The sequence below is a fragment of the Muscardinus avellanarius genome, assembly GCF_963383645.1.
Source record: "Muscardinus avellanarius genome assembly, chromosome: 7".
Taxonomy (NCBI): Eukaryota; Metazoa; Chordata; class Mammalia; order Rodentia; family Gliridae; genus Muscardinus; species Muscardinus avellanarius.
In genome coordinates this window covers 79,728,378-79,748,513 of record NC_137793.1, presented here as the reverse complement: position 1 = coordinate 79,748,513, position 20,136 = coordinate 79,728,378, and the positions used below count along the sequence as shown (strand labels likewise).

The 20,136-nt window shown below is 41.7% G+C and overlaps 1 protein-coding gene across 3 annotated transcripts in view; it reads left to right on the top strand.

Moving 5' to 3' along the window:
• HHAT (hedgehog acyltransferase) overlaps positions 1-20,136 on the top strand; it is a gene marked incomplete at both ends in the record, with an annotated part of 308,381 nt that overhangs the window by 249,578 nt on the left and 38,667 nt on the right. For all 3 annotated transcript variants that reach the window (XM_080699073.1, XM_080699072.1, XM_080699071.1), the window contains one exon: positions 10,262-10,406. In XM_080699073.1, coding sequence (XP_080555199.1) covers positions 10,262-10,406 — 145 coding nt within the window. The remainder of the gene's footprint in view (positions 1-10,261; positions 10,407-20,136) is intronic.

Here is a 20,136-nt window from a genome sequence, read left to right as displayed (position 1 = left end):
CGGCAGCAGCAGTGAATTCACCGAGTCCAGTACAGCTACATCTGCGTACTCAAGAACAGTGAGTCAAATTGCGGGCCTCAGAGGAGAAATCGCAGTATTGGGCCTCCTGGGACTTGACCCAGTGAGGGAGTGGTGGTGGCAGAGATATCACACCATAGGAGAACGTGCAACCTGGCACCCCCCATAGTTTAAAGCAGCCTCTATCGACTCCCTGGGTTGGAGACTCTGTGATACAACCCAGTAAAGGAGTAGTGGGGTCTGAGATAATACAGACTCGAGATCCAGAGCACCTTAAGTGAAGCCATAGTGACCCAAGGGAAGAACCCAGAGAAGGCACAAACCTCCGAAATCATGGGAAAGAGGAATAACACTGGAGTAATGAATGTGCACAACCCCACAACATCAGAACCTGATAAAACAGAAAATCAGAGATTTCTAGAAGATCAAATCAGGAAAATAACTGTAGAAATAATAGAGGTGCTTCGAAAAGAACTCAGAGAGAGCCAAAAAGAGATAAAGGATGCAATTAATGAAGTAAAGGCCTCAATTCAAAGCACAAACAACCGATTAGACCACATGGAGAACAGAATCTCGCTCTTAGAAGATGAGCAATCCAAAAATGAATGCATAGTTTCTAATCTAGAAAAAAATATCCAACAGCAGGAATCTGACATTGAAGAAATATGGGCCCATCTTAAGAGAGCTAACCTAAGAATAATTGGAATAGAGGAGGGAAAAGAAAGTGATACCAAAGGGATCAACAATCTCTTCAAGGAAGTAATAGCAGAAAATTTTCCAAATATAGAGCAAGAGGTTGATACACAGATCCAGGAAACTTATAGAACTCCCTTCAGACAGGATCGGAGAAGAGGATCCCCACGCCATATAATTGTCAAAATGACCAATGTGGAAGCCAAGCAGAGAATCTTAAAGGCAACAAAAACAAAGGGCCAAGTGACATTCAGAGGCAAACCAATTAGAATCACTGCAGACTTCCCAAACCAAGTCATGAGAGCCAGAAGGGCTTGGAGTAACATATTCCAAACTCTGAAAGAAAACAACTTCCAGCCAAAAATTTCCTATCCAGCAAAACTTTCTATCAAATTAGATGGAGAAATAAGAAGCTTCCATGACAAACAGAAACTGAAGGAATTTATGTCTTCAAAACCAGCGCTAGAGAAAATACTCAAAGAGATTAACTACAAAGAAGAAATAGGTAACACTCACCAGAACCAGAGAAACAAGAGTTTCCATCCAACAGACAACTAAGATTGGTTATCTGTGGAGATTCATTATTTATGTTAGTCTTTTACCTATCTCTAAGTTGTATTGTTTTCCTTTATTGTTGTTAATTTTTAGGATTTCTAGTTGGAATATTAATATACCTTCAGATATAGCATTTGGAAATATTTTATCCCATTCTATTAGTAACTTTTAACTCTGTTTACATTGTCTTTGGATATACAATATTTTCTTTTATTTTTTAGGGAGTTTGTATATTCTTCTGTTGCCTGTGCCATTGAAATCATATCCAAGAAATCACTGCCAATTTCAATGTTGTGAGGTTTTATGACCCAGATTTTCTCCTAAAAGTTTATAGTGTTAAGATTTATATTTAGGTTTTTTATCTATTTTGAGTTAATACTTGTATATGGGATTAGGTAAAGGTCCAATTTTATTCTTTTCCATGTAATTATTATTTTTCAACAATATTTAGTTAAAAGATTATTATTTCCACCACCAAATGTTCGTGGAAACCTTGTCAAAAATAACTTGACAATATAGGGAAGAATTTAGCTCTAGGCTTGTATTTAACTCCAATGGTCTATATATCTGCCTTTAAAACAGTACTACACTGTTTCAATTATTGTAGCTTTATATGGTTTGAAATCAGAAAATATATATCTGCTAGCTTTGTTCTTTTTCAAGATCATTTTGGGTATCTAGAATTCATATTCCATATTAGGATAGATTTTTTTCTGAAAAATAAATATATAAATATATGATAGTTTCACCTAAAAAAACAGAAAAAAATATGCTCTAGTAAGAAAGAAAGCAAAAAGAAATATTGAAATGCTATCTTTAAATCATCAAACACTTGGTATCAGACAAATGAAACTGTTATGTGAAATTATCATTTTTAATTTTGGATAAATTGCTATAATACTAGATGTCAACCACTAAGCCAAGCATGTGAAGGAGGGATGGGGAGAGAATGGGGTGGGGATCGGGTGGGGGCGGACTGGGCGATGTGTGCATGTATGTCTACAAAAGTTTGTATCCCACTATGATGTATGAATACAGTGCACCAATAAAATAAAAAAATAAATAAAAAATAAAAAAAAAGAAAATTATAAAACGTCGAAAAAAGAAATCAAAGAAGACCTTAGAAGTTGGAAAGATCTTCCATGTTCTTGGATAGGCAGAATAAATATCATCAAAATGGGCATTCTTCCAAGAGTGATCTACAGATTCAATGTAATACCCATTAAATTACCATGGTCATTCCTCAGAGACATAGAAAATTTAGTTCTTAAATTCATTCGGAACAACAAAAAACCCAGAATAGCCAAAGTAGTTCTCAGCAACAAAAACCATGCAGGAAGCTTCACAATACCTGACTTCAAACTATACTGCAGAGCCATAGTAATAAAAACAGCATGGTACTGGCATGATACATAGACCAATGGAGCAGAAAAGAAGGCTCAGAAACAAATTTGTCTACTTAAGGCCAATTGATTTTTGACAAAGGGGCCAGAAACATACGCTGGAAAAAAGATACACTTTACAACAAATAGTGTTGGCAAAAGTAGTTAATCATATGCAGAGAAATGTACATAAACCCAAATTTCTCACCCTGCACAAGAGTCAGTTCAAGATGGATCAAAGACTTGGAAATCAGACCAGAGACCTTGCAGCTCCATGAAGAGGGCATAGGTCCAATACTTCAACACATAGGAACAGGTAAAATATTTCTCAACAAGATACCAAAGGAAAAAGAAAATAAAAGGAGGTTAAACATGTGGGATTGCATAAAACTGAAGAGCTTTCGTACAGCAAAGGAAATTATCAAGAATCTCAACAGAGAACTGTCAGAATGGGAGAAAAATTTTGCCAATTACTCCTCCGAAAGAGGACTAATATCTAGAATATACAGAGAACTCAAGAAAGTCACTGCTAAGAAAACAAATAACCCAATAAAAAATGGGCAAGTGAACTAAATAAACACACCACAAAAGAAGAAATTAAAATGGCCAATATATGTATGAAAAAAATTTCAACATCATTAGCAATCAGAGAAATGCAAATCAAAACTATCCTGAGATTTCACCTAACTCCATTTAGAATGGCAATCATTCAAAACACAATCAACAAATAATGGTGGTGAGGATGTGGAGAAGTGGGAGCTAATATACTGTTGGTGGGATTGCAAATTAGTGCAGCCACTTTGGAAAACAGTATGGAGGATCCTCAGAAGAATGGGAATGAACTTACCATATGACCCAGCAATACAACTTCTGGGCGTCTAGCCAAAAGAATGGAAACCAAACTACCCAATTAATGCATGCGTTTCTATGTTCATAGCTGCACAATTCACAGTTGCCAAACTATGGAACCAGCTAAGATGTCCATCAACAGATAAATGGATTAAAAAACTATGGGATACGTACACAATGGAATTTTATTCAACCATAAAGAAGAACAAAATTATCTCATTTACAGGGAAATGGATGGAACTGGAGAACATTATGCTAAGTGAGATTAGTCAGTCACAGAAAGTAAGAAATCAGATGCTCTCCCTAATATACAGAAACTAGGGAGCAAAATGGTCATGGGAGGAACTCTAAATAAAGGAGAAAAAAAACATAAGTGAGCAAATAAGGAGGACTAACCAGGGATAATGGGGAGGAAAGGGAAACTCCCTAATCTACATGATATACATTCACAAACATATCAATGCCAATCACTAAGGCAAACATGAGAAGGAGGGAGGGGAAGGGAATGTAGTAGGAATAGGGTAAAGGCTAAAGTGAGGTGTGCATATTTGTCTCTAACACCTTGTACTCCATTAAGATGCATGACTGTAATGCACCAATTAAAAAAAGTCCAGAGCAGAGGCATGCAGGAATGCCGAGTGAGGTAATGCTGCTGACTATCCTGCAACCCTTTGCCAGACCCCAGGCATCTAAATCATGGCTTACATCTTCTAACTGCACTCAGAGCTAGTTATTGGAAAGTAATGTGAAATTCCATCATAGAGTACATGGTTTCAGATGTTAAAAGATGATCTTTGCAGTCTTTAACTAACCTAGACTTCTGACCAATAGAGCAGGTAAAGGTAACTAGTCCAGGTCAGCAAAACTGGCTTGGATTTCAACAGTGCATGTATGTAATCCCCTCCCTGGAGCATGCATTGTTTAGATCTCAATACCAAATAGAATGGGAAGTAGAATTGCACTGGCCAGGTGTGTTTGGGAGCTCTGTCCATTTACAAGAAGAAAGGACATATTACTTTCTGAGTATCTTCATGTATTCATTTGGCTTGGAGTTAAGCTTGAACAGAGCATTAAGGACTCAGAAGATTCTATGGCTTAGGCAGGTGTTAGATAATTACTGGTCAAATGTAATGTATGCATGGGCTTTGGGTACTGAATAAGGAAGAATCAGCCTAGTGCCATCCTCAGTCAATTCCATGTTAACAGGAACATGAGAGGGAGAGGAAACTGGTAGAACATGGACTTAAACACTGATAATACCTAGTGTTCTGAGAAAGGGAGCAGGGGGACCAATATCCTACAGATGGGTACAGGAGATCCTGGGATGCCTTTGGAATCTGAGTCCTCCTGACCTTGAGTGCTTCACTCCAGCCACATGTCTTGAGTCTCATCTTCACAACCTATGGGGTGTCCGCCCCTCATTTGCTCTCTTCGGCCTCTACCAACTTCTCCCTCACCATTGCCTTGTTCATCTCCCCTACCCTCTGTTTAGCATTTTTATTAGAAAATGAAAAACTTCAGTGATTATATGGAAGAACTGTGTCCAGCTGCTCAAACCCACCCAGTTTCTGTTTTTAGCCTCTCCCCCATTTAAAAATAAACAGCAGGTCCCACTTGCCAAGCCTTTGTCACAATCTCCAGCAGCCATTCCCCCAGCCATCTGCTCCCCCAGATGCTCAGTCTGTCCCTCCTCCCATCTTGGCCCCACATACAGCCCCTCTGTGGACAAGTTAGGGCCCCACACACTCGGCAGCCTCCAGCCCCAAAGCACCAGCTGCCTCCCACAAACACATACATGTCCAACTTCACTGCTGCCCCAGATTCTGCAGCCTGCAACCCGAGGCCAGGGTTCCTGGGTCCTAGCCAACCCTGTGATTTCCAGGGACAGGATGCTGATTGGAAGAGATGGAGTTGCCATGGAGATGTGAATAAACACATGGATCCTGGACACCTCGAAGTAGGAAATACAGACTAGTTTGACAGAAGTTTAGATCAGCTGTAAGGTTTAGTTGGGTTGTGTTCTATTCCTCACCTTTGGAAGTCCACATGTTAGAAGCAAATTCAAAGCCACTGCTAAACAATTATTACAGCCCACATCCCATTTGTTCCTTTGGTCAGAGGTAGTGTGTTCAGGATGAAGTGAAGGTCTGCCCAAGCCTGCACTTCTGGTGTTCTGAGAGGCTTGCTGTATCCAGGGATGGAAGTCCAGTACATGCACTTGAACATGAAGAATAGTGGGCTATATTGACATTCACATGAAAAGAAACTGCTCCAACCCACCTTTATGTCATATGTCAGAGATCCTGGTAAGAAGTGGTCACACCGATTCTTCCTAACTTGCTCAGTCTCCCATCCATCTCCTTTTAAGTTTCAGGTGCATTGGGATGAAAGTGCTTGAATCTGGACGCTACATCTGGTCTGTTAGTGGCCGGAGGCACAGGAGGCTCCTCCTCACTCTTAAACTTGATACTCAGTGGCATGGGTGGGAGGAAACTGGCACTGGGCTGCTCTAAGGAATGCTCTCCCTCCCCTGATGGGTTTTGGTATTGCTTTTTATGCCCCCACAAGCTGAGCAGAAACTGTTCTTTAATGAACATGGGAGAAAACAATTCACCTGCTGACATCTTGGGCAGGACCTTCTGTTCTGTGCACTGCACTGTTTGTGGTTCTAGGTCCCTGTCCACCAAATTCCACAATTACCTCTTGTTCATTGGGATAACCAAGAATACCTAGCAACTTTCCCAAAATCTCCCAGAGAGAGTGCCACTCCTAGATTTTTGCTCCCAGGATATAGAATCACCACAAACTCATCTATCCTCTGGAATAGACCACAGCCAGACCAGAGCTCTTTTTTTTATCCTGATAAATTCATGTTAATGAAATTCAAGTTGTCAGTCATTGTCTTATATGATTGTGTCGGCAATTCATGTTTCCATACCTCACGGTTCTTCATTGACTACAGCATTTTCTAGTTTAGTTTATAATCCTTCTACATGAATTCTCTTATTGAGGGTTTTTTTTTGTGTGTGTGGTACTGGGGTTCCTGGGAACCCTTCTACCTCTGGGCTACGCTCCCAGACCTATTTTTTTATACAAATAAATCTTTTATTTATACAAATAAATATTTGTTCCTCTAAATTATAGTGATCAGGTGTTTTGGATTACAGCAGTGAGCATGCTGACTGAAACAGATACTATTTGCAGGCATTTGCAGTAGATCTTGGAATGGGTTCCTTGTGAGAGGGCATCACTACTGCATTACCTTCAATAGATTTCCAGATAAATCCTTTTTCCTTTCTCATGGCTCATCACTCCATCCTTCCATTGATTCACAATAAGAAGAGGCAAAGTTCATTCAATGTTTCTGCTTATTGGTATAGCTATTTTTCTCAGAGGATAACACTATTAGTTAAAATTAAGTTTTTGAAGCCATGGTAGTGCATGCTTGTAATCCCAGTACCTGGGAGGCTGAGACAGGAGGATCTCAGGTTCACAGCCAACCTCAACTACTTAGTGAAACACTCTGCAACTTAGTGAGACCTTGTTTCAAAATAAATAATAAAAAATAGGGCTGGGGGTATAGCTCAAAGGTAGAATGCCCCTGGATTCTATCTCCAGTACTGTAAAAAAAAAGAAAACTTAGTTTTTAAATTTTTTATCATCATCTATTTCATCTCCCACCCACTATCCCTAGAGAACAATCAAAGCATCATGAATTCTTCTTTAATATTTTCAATTTATTGATTCTGTCAACCTGTATCTTTAAAATCCCTGCACACTTAAAAATCAAGGAAAAAATGAGGCTTACAGATTGTAGCCAATCATTTTATATTTTAGATGCACCCCTTCTTGTCTCTGAGATCAGAGACCTTCACAATTGCTATTATTGACTTTTTTCCCCTATGCAAAGTTAGAAATGCATTAAATTATGTAGGTGAGAGAGACCCTAGAGTAATCACAAAATCCAAGAAAGTGTTGTGGGAGCCAGGGACGAGGTGAGCCAGGACTCACTCCTCCTGGCCTGCCTCTCCACTCAGCCTCCTGCTGTAGCCTGGCTCTCCCAGTACCAGGTACTACCACCACAGCCTTGCTTACCAACCCCATGGAAAGAGAGTCCTTTTTTAATATGTGTTGAATTTTTAGTAGTTATAATTATCCACCATAAAAAGAAAAACACCTGGAGATTAACTAAACCCTTTGCACAATCTGAAGTTTACATCAAGAAATGAAAGATCATGCAAGGCCTTTGAATTTTTCTTCCTGTATGTCAGGTTTGGGGGAGACTTCTAGGGTTGGGACAAGAGGCTAACCTACTGGGGCCCTGAGAAATCAGTATTTTAGCAGGGCCCCGTACCTGGAGAGAATTATTGAGATACGTTTATGCCAATTAAGACAGCATGTTTTCTTGACTTATCATCCAGGATTCTTTCTCCCTGATTTCCTCTTATCCTGCCTCCCTAGTTACTGCTAATTGAGTCAGCAATACCCAGAAAAACATATTCTTTACTTTAAAATGCAGAAACTTGTAGATTAATGTATCCTGTTCCCAGAGGTAAAGAATACTGACTAATACCTGCTTTCCCCTTCTCTCTCAAATGTTTTACATCACATAGGCAGCTCTTACTTGGTCTTATCGGACATCATCCCCTGGTACACACTCATGGCCTTTTGGAGCAGTGAGATTGGCTTGAACTATCTTGGCTGGAGTCTCTAAGTAGCTCACAGCAGCTGTACCAGAGAGCTTTCCAGTCACATCCAGGCAGACAGCTCAGTCAGTATGTGCTGCATAGCTTATGCATGAGAAGGCCACACTGGCACTAGTGGCCATCAAAACATGCTCCAAAGTGGTGTTGGAGAAGACATCCTGCTGGGGAGATACACAGGAGCAGCTAGATTTGAACTGGGGCTGCCAGGAGAGAAGGACAGGTCAGGAATTCATTGCTCTAGACTGAGAGGACACTGACTAGTCTACAGAGTGACCCAGGCGATTGACAGTAGGATTTCCAGATATGAGTGAGCTTTCTGCCACTGAGGCTCACCCTCTGGTTCTTTTCTCCTGTCCTGAGTTACATGGACTGCTGCCATTTGGTTGGTTAGAATTCCATGTGCAATTAGAGCAGAGCTGAAGTTCAGACACAAGTGACCCCAGAGTGTTTAGATTTCTGGAGGATATTCAGGAAAAATCTCCAGCCCCTCTGTCCACTCTTCGTTCTGTGCCTTTGGATTAAGCTGGGGTTATTTCTCTGAAACTCTAGGGCCCTGAATGTCCATCTGTGCTGCTATACCTGGTTTTCATTTTATATATATTTTGTTATTGTTACTGAGAAGTTAACCCAGGGGCATTCTACCTCTGAGCTATACCCCCAGCCCTTTTAATTTTTTTTTTATTTTGGAAAAGGGCCTAAGTTGCTGAGTCTCATCTTAAATTTGCAATCCTCCTGGCTCAGCCTAGAGTATTGGGACCAAAGTACCGCACCTGGTTCTGGTTTTCATTCTGAATGCACAAGTCCACAGATGTGCTGATGGGGCCCACACACTCCAGACATAGCATGGTGGCCTCACTCCAGAGGGGGCACCAGGAAGGTCAACAGTGAAGAATAAAGGCTTTGCTTTATGATATCTCTGAGGAAACATGAAAAGTAGGGGAGAGGTAAAGGGGGCTAGAAATAATGAGCGGAACTCTTCATCCTGATTGCTGGATGCTCCTTCAACCTGGAATACTTCAAGCACTGTGACAGTGGAATCTGTATCCTAAGTTTGATTTTAGCAGTGGGATTGCCTCTTACTGATTCTCTTGCACCTATATTATTGGACCCCAACTGACAGTATATCACATTTACAGGGTAGTTAGATGGCTTCCTGGGGCCAAGTTAACTGGCCCAGAAGATGACTGACCCTGACCTCTTTTTTTGTGTGTGTATGATACTAGAGACTGAACCCAGGGGCATTCTACCTCCAAGCTATACTTAGCCTTTTTGATTTTTCTGTTAAAACAGGGTCTTACTAGGTTGCTGGTAGTCTCACTAATTTAGAGAGACTGGCTTTGAACCTCCTGTCTCAGCCTGGGATTGCAGGCATTTGCCACCATACCCATCTTTGACTTTGATTTCTGATCTCACTGACCTTGACATGGAGTTATTTATGTTAGTTATCATGGAAAATGATTTAGCATTCTTGCACTTATTAATTTATCTACAGAAAATATGTGGAGAAATCCCAATGAGGGTCTGGGTTACTAAATCTTAACTAGCTTCATTACTTATATTACACAGATCTGAAGGAAATCCCTTGTGGGAGGATAATAACAGTGTTAAGGTACATCACTTCTTTCCTTAGACCGGAATGAACGTGTTGTGGGGACAAAAGTTTGTTTTGTTTCTTTGTTTGCACGGTGGCACTGAAGATTGAACGTAGGGACATTCTACCTCGGAGTTACACCCGTAGCTCTTTTTTTATTTTTTATTTTTATTTTTATTTTTTTATTTTGAATTTTTTATTTTTTTTTATTTTTTTATTTTTTATTTTGAAAGAGCACTCTATAAAGTTGCCATGCATTGGCTTTGAAAGTGCTCCTCTTGTTTCAGCCTCCCAAGTACTGGAATTGTAGGTGTGTTCTACCATGCCCATCTGGGATAGAAGTTTTTAAAGCTGTTTCAGTAAAGGCCTGGCTCAGGCCTGGGGGTAGGCATCCTGGGATAGTGTTGAGGAGGCCTGGCCCTACTGCTTCCATCCGTGATGAGATCCTTCCTCTTCTTCCTTCATAGTCCTGCTACCTCTCCCCACAAGCTCGCCGTCGACTACATGCCGCCCTTGCATCCTGCTCCACCTCAATGCTGATCCTGTTCAACCTGGTGTTTCTTGGGGGCAACCAAGTTGGGAAAACCTACTGGGATAGGATCTTCATACAAGGTAAGTTGCCAGAGAGCAACATTTTCAATTTGTTTTTCATGTATGCAGTTACTGTCATGGATTTGGTAGAGTCACTCAATGTTATATTTGTGGTATGTGACCTAGAAAAGTACCAGTCAGGAATAATTTTCTATGTTTAACTGTGATTTTAAGAGTTTCCTATTTTTTATGTGTCTCAAATCTACCCATGTGATATTTAACATCAAAATGTACTAGCCCAACTTTCCTGAACCCTACATTTACTTCTATGAAGTTATTTTCCAATTTTAAATCTTTTCCCTTATCTTCCCTACTGTCCCTCAATCCTAGCCTCCAGTAATAGGCAAAGTCTCACCTTGTTCCATTTGTTGCTCTGAATGTTTTTCTAGAAATATGTTCTAGACGCCCCACTGTGCTCCCTGAAACTATGGGCCTGGCTGTGTTTGCTATAGTTCTTGTTTGTGGATATTTTTTCTCTAAACACTAGTGACTAGTCTTATGTTTAATGTTCATTAAGTGGATTGTCTCCATGTCCACGGCAAGGCTGAATCTCCAGCAGGTAAGATGCTAGTATGTGGAAATTGTGAAAAGATTGCAGGAATTAATCATCATTCATCTATGGTTCATTTTTCCCATGGGCTAGGATTATCATGTATTTGGAGAACTGGGAGGTGTGGAATTATTTACAGTGAAAATTGCTATAGCCAATTCATGATGGTTTTAAAAAAAAGAGGTCCCCCATTCTTTTTCCCTGGCCAGCTACATGGTTTTGTGCTCTTGATTTGGGGGAAGCTTTGCCAAGTGGCCATGGCGTGACTCTACACAGCTGGCGTGTCATCTCCACATCTGGGTCCCCAAAGAGCCAGCGATACTTTAGCTGTGGCTCTTTTCACACCAGAAATAACCCAACACAGCTGTGTGATTCCAGAATACCCAGTCATGAATCTCAATGTGCAGGCTCGGGGGAGCCAGGCTCAAAGGGGCCATGAGAGAACCCTCTCTAGTTTAATCTTGTCACTAAGAGACCTTTCTTTGATCTTGCTTTCTGAGAGATGTTTTAGCTGATGGTTTCTGAAAAGGCCATATGCTTTTTGAATGGAAGCTCTTTTTTAATAAAAATGGGAGATAATGAGATGCAAAGGGTAAAAACATAAAAGTGGTGACAGTGTCTTTTCTTTCCTTGCTTCCTATCTGTAGAACCTGTACACTAGAATGTTGTCTTTTGGGGGAAATGCCAACTTGGGGCGTGTTTGTCAACTAGTGAGGAGGCTCTGGGTTTTTGCTTCAGTAAATTAAATATATTGAGTATTGGCTACTTATAGAGCATGAGAATAGAGGAATAAAAAAAGAAGCCCATGAATGTGGGAGACAACACGCCAACACAAATGCTGTAGATAATTCAGATAATTGCTGTGTCGGATGTACTACTACATTGGTAGAGATTACAGACTGGAGGGACTGACTTTCCAGATAAGGAGAACATCACAGCGGAGGTTGCATTGAAATTGGAACACTAGGTAGGAACTTTCCAGAGGAGAAGGCAGGTGTCATGGGGTAATTAACATTCATTGCCACATCAGAAACCTGAAAATCTTTGGTAACTTTTCACTGTAGAAGTTTCTTTCACAGTTCAGTACAAATCATATAGCTTTTTATTTTTTTCTAAGCAGCGATTAAAGAACTGAGAACATTTGTTTTGATTCTCTACCATCTTGGCCTGGCATCATGGAGGGGGAAGAAAACCTGGGCCATGTGTACCAGGTGCTAAATATCTCAAAAGTGACACATGACACATTTGCTCATGCTCTAATGGTCAGAACCAGTCACATGACCAGCCCAAGTACAAGGCTGGGAGACCTGAGGGAATCGAGCAGATATCAGCAGATATCAACATGTGCCCATAGTCTGTGGCACTTGGACAACTAACTGGAGATGCCTAAGAGGCAACTGAAAATATAAGTGGGAGCAGGAAGTGGTAGTGCACACTTATAATCTCAGTACTTGGGAGGCTGGACCAGGAGAATTGTAGGTTCATATAGGTTCTGCAATTTAGTGAGACCCTCACAATTCAGTGATTTAGTGAGACCTTGCTTCAAAATAAAAAATAAAATAGGACTGGAATTGTAGCTCAGGAGTAGAGTCCCCCTGGGTTCAATCCCTAGTACCACTGGAAAAAAAAAAGGAAAGAAATAAAATATAAGTTGGAACTGAGCACACTAGTGCAGGCCTGTTACTCAGGGGCTAAGACATGAGGATGGCAAGTTCTAGGCCACTGGAAAAGCTTGGTAAGATCCTGTCTCCAAAAATAAGTGAATAGCTGGGCATTTTGGCACACGTCTGAAATCCCAGTCCTTGGGAGGCTGAGATGGGAGGATCAGGAGGATGGTAGGTTAAAGGATAGCAAGTAGTGAGACTCTCATCAATCTAATGATATCTGGCTTCAAGAATAAAATAAAATAAAAAGCAAAATAAAATAAAATAAGGCTGGGAGTATAGAAAATAGGGCTCACAGGTAGAATGCCCCTGGGTTCAATCCCCTCAAAACCACAAAATAAATAAATAGTCTTTAAAAATGAATGAATAAAACACCAGAGAACATAGCTCAGTGGTAGAGCACTTGGTTCAAGAGAAGGAACAAAGAAACAAGGAAAGAAGGAAGAAAGGAAAAGACAGGAAGATAGGAGCTGAAGTTGAGGAGGTTGGACTAATGATTGAGAGGTGAGGTCAGCGGCATAAGGCTTGTATGTGAGGCCAGGAGGTGGATTCAGGGAGCGAGGGAGCTGTATGAGTGTGCAGGTAGGAGGCAAAGACTGGGACATGCTGGCATGTAAGGGGGCAGAGAGAAAAATGGTGGCTATAAGGTGTTACTTTCTGTTTTTTATATATAGGAAGATCATAGTGTGACTTATCTGATACCCTGTAGAGTTATCAGTCGTAGAGGATGAAGGCTCTGAAGAATCTTGTCTGCTGCTGCTGTAGGATCTATGTCAGGATTTACTATTTGTGTCCTCCTTGGACTTGAGTAGAGTTGGAGACTAATTCTCCAACTCTAGATAGCATTGCAAAAGCGGTTTTCTTTTAGGCTCTGAGGCCAGAGAAACTCAGAAGACATTCTCTGTGTCACCAATTCTCCACATGAGCCTTTTTAGCTCCTGGCTAGTCTGTCCCCTGGGCCTCGTGAGTCAGGGAATAGCTGCTGGGGTTTGGGAAGTGTCCCTGTTTGTCTCTTTCCTGCCGAGGGTCTTTGTCCCTGAATGTCTGGGTTTAGCTCTCTCTTAGAGGAAAGTGAACCATATGGTGTCAAATCCTCCATTCTGAGAACTCTGGATTTCATCTCATAACTAATTTGAATGACCTGACAGAAGACTATTATGAATATTCATGTTTCGGTGCAAAAAATAATGAGCCTATAGAATGCTTCCTCAGGCTCTGCTGGGAGTATTAATGTGTTAGCTTCCTCAAAATTAAAAAGAAAATCCTAAATCTGAAATTCATCTGGTCTCCAAAGTTTGAGATAAGGGATTGTTGACTCATATATGTATCTGCTAATGAATGAGCTTGACCTTGCTGTCCCAGTATTCTCTGGTCTCTTTCTTTGGGCACATGATCAGTCCCCATCACTTTAAGACCCATCTCTACAAATTGAGAAAAAAGCAGTGAAACTAGCATGGAACGCCGACAGGGGGGGAATGGAGTATGTTAAAGCTCATTATCTAGATTTTTTTTTTTTTTGGTGGTACTGGGGTTCCCGGAAGTCCTTCTACCTCCGGGCTACATTCCCAAACCTATTTTATTTTTGGTAACAGGGTATCTTAAGCCAGTGCGGCTGGCTTTGAACCTGCACGATCCTCCTGTCTCCGCCTACCAAGCACGGGGATTACAAGCCTGCACCACCACGCCCAGCTCAATATCTAGATTTTAAGGTTTAATAGAAGTGGACCCTTCCTTCTGTGCCTCGAGGGGCTGGAACCTGCGGCATTGAGAGTGAGGACCCACTAATACTGTATCTCTTTAGTGATCTCACTTCAAGGAGTCCTGGCAGCCAGGACAGGGACAGGCAGGTATCTAAGGAGCAGGGATTATAGTGATTTGCAAAGGCCTCACAGCTTATGAGATATGGACCCAGATGTAGACACTCATTCTCAGGGAGCCTCTTCCCAGCATCACTGATGTTCCACGAAGATACTGTGATAAGCTTGGAAGAGTTGGCGCATGATCAGCTTCTCCCTGTCTTCAGTTCATTAAATTTAGCCCCAGGTTTGTTTGCCCTAGGCTATAAAGTTTATCATAGTACCTTTGTAAAAAATAAAAACTGCCCTGGTGTCCATGGGTGATATGGGTGATAAGTAGGAGGCAGTCAAAACAAGCTCTTCCCTCTCTGCTGTGCATCTGTCCTGGTCTCCAGGACAATGGAGGGCAGAAATGCTGCATGGCACCTCGAGGGCTCTAGTATTTGTCATACACATAACACTTTCACCAACAAGTGTTACCTCTGTCACTAAGGTTAAGCCAGGAAGGTATAAGGAATCTGCATTTTTGCTCCAAAAATAAACCTCCAAATTTAGATTGTTGGAATTTATTGTCGAGCTGCTTGAGGAATTTTCATGGATTAGAAAAGGATGTAGCTGGGGTCTTGGTCCACCTGCCCACCCTAGGATGGACCTCACTGGTTAGGCTTTACAAACAGAAGTGTGTGGTGCTACTTACATAATGCTATTTCTCAAAAGCATTGTTGATAGAAGAATCTTTGTCCTGTCTACCTTAAGTTGACATTGAAGTAAAAGTTAATTGCTTCAACAAGCAGTTGAATATGGCTTTCTAATTCAAAGAGAGCGATTAGTTATAATTCCATATCTGCAAGGCCAGGTCCTACAAACTGACTGTGATCTCAGCGTGCTTGCACTGTTCTCTCTTAAGGCAGTGGGGAGAAAAGATCTTCAAGGAAGACAGGTATACATTTGCCCTTTGAGAGGGCTGAGCACTTTCTAATGCTTGTCTCAGTGCAGGACCAGAGTTCTTTCAAAAAAGGGCCTGTCTACTTATGTCTGGAGAAGGAACTATGATGTGTTTAAACAAAAGAATCAAAAGGTCTTCCAAGAGGTGGGGCCTCAGATCTTGCATCAGGGCCTTTGCAGTAAAAGGAGATTGGTAGAAATATAGCATCCACTGCTCTCCCACCTCATGACCTACACACACCTGCATATGCACACATTCGCATACCTGCATGTGGACACATATGCTTGTTTTTCTCCTCCTTGTTACCTCATCTAGTCTGGCAAACACCACTGCAACACTCTTACCTCCCAGAATGGCCCCTTTCTAAGGTAAGGAGCATTTTTTCCCCCTCCAGATTACAATGAGGGGGAAGCTAGTCATTTTCTCAGGCAGGTCAGAACCTTCACACTCCCCATATTTGCTTGCTATTTCTAGCTGAGAGAGAAGAAAATATGTTTCCCCCCTGATTGCTAGCTTGTCCAGACAGTTTATTCATCTCCTGAATCAAATGGTTCTGGACAGGCATTTTATTTAAAGCCGAGCTGGAAATTCTAGATGGTTGTGGTTAAATAGAAATTTACTCCCTTCACATCTTCTTTAATTCTTGGGAGTAAAATTTCATTGCTGATGAGAGAAGACAGAGGGCAGATGTCAGCGTCTCAGGGGCCATCCTTGGTGATTACTTCATTTCACCACCCGCAAGAGCCTTTACCTTAAAATGGGGGTTTCAGGTATCTGATTGATTCTGCACCTGCCTCACTGGGTTCTTTGAAAGTTCAAGAGGAGTTTGAGAAGCCCAAGATCCCACCCATCATATTGGTCATGAAGCTGATCTGTAGATGTAGATTAAGTGACTTGTGCATTTATCCACAGTTATATATGGGCCAAGTGGTGGCTATTCTTGGCATCTGAATTTAAGACTGTCAGAAGGCTTGGCTTTTATCTTCTATGCCATATGGTCACCCAGATGTCTTGGACATTAGTTTTCCTAAAAGTGTTTCAGATGGAGTCACCAGGCCCAGAGCATGAGGAGTGAGTGGGTCCTCTTGTGTAATGGTGTGCCCAGGCTTACGTTCTAACGTGCCTAGAAAGGACTTTGAACCTGATGCATTGGATGTCACTTTCTGCAAGGTTGTGAGAGACATTTTCCTGCTAAATAGGAGCTTCCCTGAATTCACTTTAAATTTTCATGGAAATATGTGAATATTTTGAAATACTTTTAAGTTGTGCCAAGCATGGTGGTGCACGCTTGTAATCCCAGCACCTGGGAGGCTGAGACAGGAGGATCACACAGGTTCAAAGCCAGCCTCAGCTACTTAATGAGGCTCTAGGAAACTTAGTGAGACCCTGGTTCCAAATAAAATATTAAAAAAAATAGATCTGGGAGTATAGCCTGGAGGTAGAAAAGCCCCTGGGTTCCACCCCCAGTACCACACACAACACAAAAATACCTTTAAGTTGTCTATCTAGCAAAGACTGGTATAGTTAAAACACAACCAAATACAAATAAAACAATCATATCTTCACTGATATTGGAACATATAATATTTTGAATCTCATTACTTTTACTTACCACTGATCTCTTGTTGGCCCCTAATATTCTTGCCCCAAATCATACTTATACAGGGCGATACTCAGTTTCTAAAGGTGGTGTGCCAATTCCTTTGAGGATTTTATACATTCTGGAGCAATATCCTGGAGTAAGGTAAAAATGGAAGAGAAGGTCAATTTTTTCTTTTAAAATAGGATAAAGGCTCTTTTTAGGAGAGGAGTTGACTGATTTCTAGGGAAAGATCTATATGTGTTTAAGTGGAAGTTTAGGCACCAGGGATCAAGCCTTCTCAAGTGATACCGCATGTTGTTTACAGTCTGGGGAGTCCTGCTAGTTCCCTATGGAATGTATAACCCAGTTTAAAGATGACTGCTCTGAAGGGGAAAGAAGGCAATTCTGACTTCATGTCCCACTTTATCATCAGAGCCTAGAAGAAAAGAAGTATCGATCCAGATTGCTAAGCAGCTGGAGTTAGCATTTATCAGTTAGCCACTGCTGAATAAAGGATAACCCCCAAAGTTAATGGCTCTAAAATCAAACATTTACTTAGCTCACCAGTCTGTGTAAACTGAAGGCCGGCTCGTCTGGGATAGCCCCTGCATACATCTGCTGGTCGCCATGAGTTGGATGTATTGGTCTTAGCAGGGCTCTCGTGATTCTGGAGACATGGTTAGGATGAGTTGGCTGACTCAGGTCTGCTCCTGAGAGGAGACCAGGTTGATTTCTTATCCTTCCGCGGACTCATCTGAGCTCCTTCACATGACACTCACTGGTTCAGTAGAGAGCAGAAAGCATACTAATCCCTTTCCAGCTTAGACTGTCCTTTCTGCTGCATTCTCTTACCAAAGCATCTTATTCATGCTTATTCCCAGATTAAAGGGGAGGGCAAATAGACTGACTATATTCTGATGGGAGGAACTGCATAAACATATTGCAAAGAATGGAGACAGGTGGTCACACATAAAGGCTTAGATCTTTGCAGTCTACCTCAGTAGGTTCTTCAGAGGGAACAGAAGAGCTGGCACAGGAGGTGGCCCTGTGGAGAGGCGCCCATGAGGCTGGAGAGGCACTAAGAGCTCGTTCCATTTTTCCATCTCTCTATCCTCTTCTACTTTGGTGGTCGTCTCCCCCTCTTCTTCCTGGAGCTTTTCTCTGCCTCCCTTGCGATAGAGTGTGGGCCTTTCTGTTGGTTGGGGAAGGCAAGGAGATGGTCTAGGGGCTGAGTCCAGCATCTGTTATGCATGTAGTGAGAGAATCATGTATGTATATGTGTGGGTTGTTCATATTTTAAAATCTGGGACACTAGGACATTCACCCTGATCTAGCTGAAAGGAGTTTCTGTATGTTTCTGATCTGCCAAAATTCTGGGTAAGATGTGGGGCCCCAGCCCCAGTCCCAGCTAATAATTACATAATTCCCTTACTTTGCTTTGCATAAATGTCTAGGCTTACTGACATTCAAATTTTCCTGAGTCAGCCGGGCAAGTTGGCTTACACCTGTAATCCCAGTATTTGAGAGGCTGAGACAAGAGGATCTCAGGTTTGAGGCCCATCTCAGTAACATAATGAGACCTTCAATAATTTAGTGAGATCCTGTTTAAAAATAATTTTGAGCTGGGTTTGGTGGCATATGCTTGTAATCCTAGTACTTGGGAGGGCTGAGACAAGAGGTTCTCTGCCGACAGCCTCAGCTACTTAGTGAGACCTTCTGCAACTTAATGAGACCTTGTTTCAAAATAAAGAATAAAAAATAGGGTTGGTGGTACATCTAGGAGGTAGAATGACCCTGGGTTTTATCCTCAGTATTACAAAAATAAAAAATAAAAATAAAAATCTGGGCATTATCATGTATACCTATAATCCCCATACTTGGAAAACTAAGCCAGGAAGATAGCAGGTTGGAGAACAGCCTTGGCAACTTAGTGAGACCCTATTTCAAAATAAAATGCCCCTGGATTCAACTTTCAGTATCAAAATAAAATAAAGTGAGATGGAGGGTGTAGATGGATGTAGATTGCCCCAGAGTTCATTTCCCAGTACCACATACACATATACAAAAAAATCCCCGAGTCTTCTAAATATAATTTAATGGTTCTAAATAGCATTCACTGTTATTGTTCTAACTTTTTATTGTTTATGAGGTAATTTTCCATTCATTAATTGAGTTGATCTTCTCAATAGCCCAGGAAGTAATTTTTGGGTATGTAATTATCACAGTATTACTAATATTTCTGAGGCTCAGAGGGTTCGGGAAACTTGTTTAGAATTGCAAAGCTAACAAACAGCAAAACCAGCCTGTTATAAGCCTGTTAGCTCAAATCCCAAGTTCTTCACATCTTACCACTCTTTGGTCTCTTCCATGTGAAGCCTAAGTGATGGCAGGCCACCACTGTCTCACTGCACACCATTTCTGGGTGTCACTGTCAGAAGCAACATCAAGCACCTCACTTTGCACTGTTCCAATGCTTGGTCCTCACCATTTGGTCTTGGAGGGTGATAAGAATCAGCACTTCCCACTTCTGTGACTAGCCGGCCTTAGCTGCTGGCTGCATTAGCTACTCACGGATCTGCATCCCCGCAGCTGTTTGTATCTGAGTCCCTGGGTTGGCGAAGGATGCTTGCTCTCCTGGCAGTCGGCACTCGGGTTGACCTTCCCGTCCTCAGGCTTCCTTAGACATCAAGTTCCATGGCTTATGAGCCTTGTGTCTAATACAGTTGCCCTCACCCAGATCAACAAGGCAATGGAAGCAGAAGATTGTTTTGTTTGGTAGCGTCTAAATGACAGGCACATGAGTTCTCGGGGTGGCTGTCACTGTGCTTAGGATGGGCTCTCTTGGGCGGTGCCAAGTGCGTAGCTCAGGCAGCAGCCTACACTCGCTCTGGCCCTTTTCTTGGCAGCAAAGATCAGAACCTGGACTCCGGGCGCATGTTCCCTTGCCTTAGGAAATTTTCTCTGGCACTGTGGTCACCTCTCTTGAGTGTTATTGGGCAGTCAAGTATATCAGTGAATAGTCTGTCAATGAGAGTGAAAACCATAGCAAAAGATAAAACAATCTTTTATTGCCTTGAAATAAAGATAGAAAAAAATGAATCAATTGTTGCCAGCATCTTTTAGTGTCGGTTCAAGCAGTAGGAGCTTTGTGTTGGCCAGATCCTCACTGACTTAAGATCCTCCCAGCCCTCAAGTTGCTGTCCTTATCCCATC